Source organism: Phoca vitulina, unplaced genomic scaffold, assembly GCF_004348235.1.
Source record: "Phoca vitulina isolate PV1807 unplaced genomic scaffold, GSC_HSeal_1.0 scaffold19, whole genome shotgun sequence".
NCBI lineage: Eukaryota > Metazoa > Chordata > Mammalia > Carnivora > Phocidae > Phoca > Phoca vitulina.
This window is the reverse complement of record NW_022589722.1, coordinates 25446604-25451694: the sequence shown is the minus strand read 5'-3', so window position 1 is coordinate 25451694 and position 5091 is coordinate 25446604. Positions and strand designations below refer to the sequence as shown.

The following is a 5091-nucleotide window of genomic DNA, read 5'->3' as shown; positions in this document are numbered from 1 at the left end:
CCAGGGCCGGACGCCTGTCCTGTCGCCTCCCGCCTTGCTGGTCCCTGCTGCCCAGAGAGGTCGCACCCTCCCCGGACCTCCTCTGCCCTTGGTCACTCCTTGAGGCTTCCGGGTAGGGCCTTTGGCAGAGCAGAGAAACCAAAACCTAAGTTGACCCCCGACCTAGGGGTGTGACAGCTGACAGAGAAGTTCCTCCTACGTCAACACCCAGGAGGGTGGCATGTGTAGCCTGAGTCTAGGAAGGGTGTGTCCCAGTAATGCCAGTTCAGCAGCTTCCAGGAGCTCTGATGGCTTATAAGGCTCCTGGGTCCTTGAAGAGCACCCCAAGAGGACAGCATAGGCGTGACGAGGCCGAGAAGCCGCGGACACAGAGCCAGAGGTGGTGAAGGGACTGAGACATGGATGTGGGTGCAGAGGCCTGGGACAGGTAACCCCAGCCCCCTGCATCACCCCGGCTCCTGAGCCCCTCCTCGGGGCTGTCTGATGGGGACTCGCCACTCCCTCAAGGTCTCCTCCTGGACCCCTGGGGGCTCCTGCTCTTCGTTGCCTCCTTCCTGCTGGCCCGTCCCAGGCCCACCGAGCCCCGTCAGCTGATGCCCAGTCTGCTTGTCCAGCCAGCCTCCCCCAGGCTCCCGGGGACTCATCCCTGACGGTCCCCATCCTTGGCTTCCTGCAATCCCCTCGCGAATCTACTCTTTCCGCCTGGGGAATCCCTTCTGAGCTGTGGGCCAGGAGGTCCCTTTTAGCTTTAAGATTTCAGTTTTGTAAAGGGTTTGTGGTATTTTCATGATTACAGAAGATCCCATGATTATTTAAGAAGAATAGGCTCTGGTGTTCTCTTTTCGGCAATTGTCCCACACGGGCATGCGTTGGCCCCGACGTACCCCGTGGCACGGGATAACTGTGAAGTCAAGGGGGGAAAGCCCCAGGGTGTCCCTCCACGTAGGGGAGTAGGTCAGCGGGGATGGGATGGGATGGGATGGGATGGGATGGGATGGTGAGGCCAGGAGAGGGGATGAGAGCCTACCCTGGGCACAGGGAGAGGCCCCAGCAGAGGGTCTGAGCGCCCTGGGCGGCTCCTGGGGGTCATCTGACAGAGCACTGGGCTGACCTCCCCGGGGGCTCCCAGAAGGGGTCACAGAGGGAGGCTGGGGGGCTCCAGCAAAGCCAGCGGAAGCCCGTCCTCTGTGGGTCTGGCCGGTATGTGGGGTGCAGGGGGAAGGGGCATGGGGCAGAGGATCCAAAGAAACCAGCAAAAGGCAATGAGCCCAGGAGAAATAATTTAGATTTTCAAAGATCAAAGTCTCTTCACTTTTTATGTAAAAGCTCTCTTCTATTCCAAACATCCATCAGCAAGAGGACTCTCGATACTCCAGGGGGAGGCCGTGTCTTTCAGCCTCTCCCCCACCCCTTTGTCCACAGACACCTACTGGATGAGGACACCTTCACCGAGAACTTCCGCAATGATAATTGGCCGCCCAGGACCTACCTCTGCTACAAGGTGGAGTGTCCCGATCAGGGCTCCGGGGTCCCTCTGGGCCAGGACAAGGGCATCCTGCGCAATAAGGTGACCAGCCCAGCCTGACCGCAGCTCACACGGCCTCCCGATCCTGGGGCGTTCAGGGTAGAAGCTTCTGGGTGGACCCGGGAGGGTCTCACCCGTGTCTCCCCTTCGGTCCCCACAGCTGCCACACCTTGGCCTGGAGTCAGGTGGGGACTGTTTCTGCTGTGGTTGCTGGCTTGGAGCCACACGTCAGAAAGCAGTCCCAGTGTCCCAGGGCCTGGCACCGTCAGCCCCTGTCACCCCAAGGCCCGGGCTCAGCCCCTCCCACCCGCTGTGCCTCTGAGGAAGGGTTAGGACAGAGGAAAAGGCTTCTGGACAAGGGGTCAGCTTTTTCCCTGGCCCCTGCTTGGGGCAGCTGCTGGCCACAGAACCCGAATTCCCTTGGCTCTCGACTCTCCCCCTTGTCACCAGCGGGGGCCCTGGCAGGACCCCTGCCCACTGCCTAGAGATCCTGCCAAGGACACTGCTCCCCACTCCGGCATCACCCGGGGACGCCCCCTCGGTCCCCGAGTCCCCATCCCACTCCGCCCACGTCTGCGCTTGCACCGGTGCCCTGACTTGCTCCCGGTCCCTGCTTGCCGATCCTTCCCTGGACAGGTCGGACCCATCTCCACAGTCCTATGAGTCCCGACAATGACATTCATCCCGTGACCCAGGCGCACCTCTCCGCTGGGCGCCCCTACCCCTTTCCTCTCCGCACGGTGAGCCCGTTGGCTCACCCGCGGGCTCAGCGCAGGCTGAGGCCCAGAGCAGAAGCTTGTGGAAGTGCTGGTGCACCGGTGGGACTGGGGTTCGGTGGGGGTGGATGGAGACGGGGTGGACGCCTGCCTGGAGGAAGCACCCACTTCCAGGGCATCAGGCCGGTGACCTTGGAGCTCTCCTGGCCTCCTCTCTCCCGTCCTGGGGCTCTTCTGCTGCTGTCTGCAGGGCCCCCACTAGGTGAGGGTCCCGAAGGCCCTTCCCTTGGGCACAAGTTTAGAGAGCTCCAGAAACTCAGTGGTCAAGTTGAATCATATTTTAAAGCAGTCGTTTAAAAGTCAAACTTCCTGCAAATCCCAGGAGAAATGAAATCGCAACCATTGAAATGAAGACCCGTCAGGTGCAGCGCGGTGCAGAGCCCCAGTGAGCAGAGGCAGAAGGCAACGTGCTCGGCACCGCTCATCGGGCCCCTGGGCAACTGTCCTCCTGTGCTTGTCTGCCAGTGGTGGGGACCCCGGATCCTGGGGATACTGCCCTGGAACCCCAGTCATCTCCATGCTGAGAAGGCCCCCCGCTGTATTTTGTGCCTGAGGCCAGCACCCCCCTGCCTCACCCTGGTCCCACCTCCCCCATGTTCACCGCCAATGACAGAAGCCCTTCCTGCTCTTCTGTGCTCAGAGCGCCCAGAGACCTGAGCTCCCCTGCCACGCGGAGTCCCGCTTGCTGGAGCAGATCCAGTCCTGGGACCTGGACCCGAAGCTCCGCTATGGGGTCACCTGCTTTCTCTCCTGGAGCCCCTGCACTGACTGTGCGCAGGCCATGGCTCAGTTCCTGGAGGAGAACAGCCACGTGAGCCTGAGCCTCTTCGCCTCCCGCCTCTATACCCGCGGACACTATGAGGAGGGCTTGCGCGCCCTGAAGAGGGCTGGGGCCAGCATAGCCATCATGACCTCCAGGGGTCAGTGTGGGCCTCCCCGGGGGTGGGGGGCAGAGGGCAGGGAGCGGCCCGCCAGGGCGGGGGGCTGCTAGGGGGGTGGGTGGGCGGGAGTAGCGTCCCTGGCGGTAGCCCCTGTTGGCCGCCTGCAGAGGGGAGGCTAGAGGCTGGACAGCACAGGACAGCAGGGCCGGTGGGAAGAGAGCCGTCAGGGCAGGACAGGTGTCTCCGCAAGGGGAGGGAGAATGGTGGGCGGACATGGCAGAGAGACTTGGGGCTTCCAGGAAGAAGGGAAGTCAGGCTGGCTGAGGTTCCAGGCTGAAGGAAGAGTCCCGGGGGTCAGGGGAGTGCTGGGGGAGGAGAGAGCGCGGGGATGTGGTTGGGAGGAGCAGGGCCTGTGCCTGAGAGTCAGACACCCTGTGGCCCCCCGGCCCTCCCCAGAGCCCAGCTCACGGCCCTCCCCCGCCCCGCTGCAGAGTTTGAGCACTGCTGGAACGCCTTCGTGCACCACGAGGGAAACCGCTTCCAGCCCTGGCCAGGTCTGGCCATGGAGAGTCAGAAATTCTCTGAGAAACTGCAGGGCATTCTCCGGGTGAGGTTCCTCCCTCCCTTCCTGCCACCTCCCCTGCCCTCCTCCCTCCTCTCCCCTCCCTGGCTTCTGGCTGCCCCTCTCAGAGCCTCCACTGGGTTACCTGCTCCCTCCCGGGAACCGGCTCCACCCCTCTCGCCCCTCCTGCCACACTCCTCTGCTCCCTCACCTCCTTGTGTCCCCTCCCTTCCCCATCTCTGTGGCAGCCAGACCCCTTCTCTGTTCCCTCTGCCCACCGGTCTCACGGCCCGCCCCATGCAACTCCACCTTCTCCTCCTGGAGCAGGGAGCCTGAAGGATGGACCTCAGTCTGGCTAAAGACCACAGGACACCTCTGTGAACCGCAGAATAAGACACTTCCTCCCAAGAAATGCAAACTTGCCCTCCACCACCATCTCCAGATTGATGCCAAGAAACCAGCAGAAGGCAATGAGTCCAGAAGAAGTTGTCTTTAAAAACAAAGTCTGAGTAGATTTATTTGTCATGGAAACTCTATCTTGGGTTCCAAAGATACATGATTAAGATCGCACTCATCGCTGTCAGAAGAGTTTTCAATTTTTAGAGAAGTAATTACTTTACTGGATTTCAAATGCAGAGCCATGAAAGGGAATCTTAAGGTTCTTCTACCAAAGGTTCTCTCTGGCAATGTGTCATGAAGTCCAGAGAGCTACATAAAGGCTTGCAAACATTCGCAGGCCTGCAAATACCTCTCCCTTTGCGGTGGGCCCCTAAGGGGGCAGCGGTCACCCAAATTCCCTCTGGTGGGAGCAAGAATCAGCTAAGCCTTACCTGGGGGAGGGGCGGGGGCGGGAGGGATCTAGAACTCAGAAACCTCCCCCCCTGCCAACCTATCCTATTGTCAGCGGCGCTGATTGGAAATGACAGCCACGCTGTCAGAGAATAGAAAGAATGAGTCCAAATATTGGGGAGGACCCGCGCATTTGAGGCTGGGGGTGGGCGGCAGGTTCTCCAGCCCTCACCCCTGCTACCTGCCCTGCCCTAGAGAGGAAGCCAGAGGGCGGGGCTTCCCTGCTCAGAAGCTGAGCTCTGCCCCTTCATGACCCAGGCCGCCCGGGACAGAGCCCCCGGGTCAGGGCCCACATAGGACAGGCCGCAGGGCCGGATGCCCCACAGGCCTGGCCTCGCCCTCGCGCTCTTCTCTGTGGAGTCCACACCCCCTGAGTGGGGCCCTGGCAGCCGGTGGGTCTGCACAAGCCTTCCTGAGGCCCAGCGCAAGTCCCCGGTCCCTCCTCACAGACTTCTGCTCCCCTGTCAGGGCCTATGGGGTGTCCCAGCCTCACACAGT

The 5091-nt window shown here is 61.5% G+C and overlaps 1 protein-coding gene across 1 annotated transcript; it reads left to right on the top strand.

Annotated features, from left to right (window-relative positions):
- The first annotated feature begins 339 nt into the window (after positions 1 to 339).
- Positions 340 to 4217, top strand: LOC116640123 (DNA dC->dU-editing enzyme APOBEC-3G-like). Its single transcript, XM_032416929.1, has 5 exons — positions 340 to 427; positions 1423 to 1567; positions 2942 to 3221; positions 3674 to 3789; positions 4072 to 4217. Exons 1-5 carry the CDS (start codon positions 399 to 401, stop codon positions 4078 to 4080), a joined length of 579 nt encoding a protein of 192 aa, XP_032272820.1. The 5' UTR covers positions 340 to 398; the 3' UTR covers positions 4081 to 4217.
- The last annotated feature ends 874 nt before the right edge of the window (positions 4218 to 5091 follow it).

What these genes read in the sequence shown, in the direction of transcription:
- LOC116640123 (XM_032416929.1), top strand. Translation starts at nt 399, where the DNA reads ATGGATGTGGGTGCAGAGGCCTGGGACAG. An exon ending in AGGGCATCCTGCGCAATAAG is followed by an intron (nt 1,568 to 2,941) that starts GTGACCAGCCCA and finishes TTCTGTGCTCAG; the next exon opens with AGCGCCCAGAGACCTGAGCT. An exon ending in AGCCATCATGACCTCCAGGG is followed by an intron (nt 3,222 to 3,673) that starts GTCAGTGTGGGC and finishes GCCCCGCTGCAG; the next exon opens with AGTTTGAGCACTGCTGGAAC.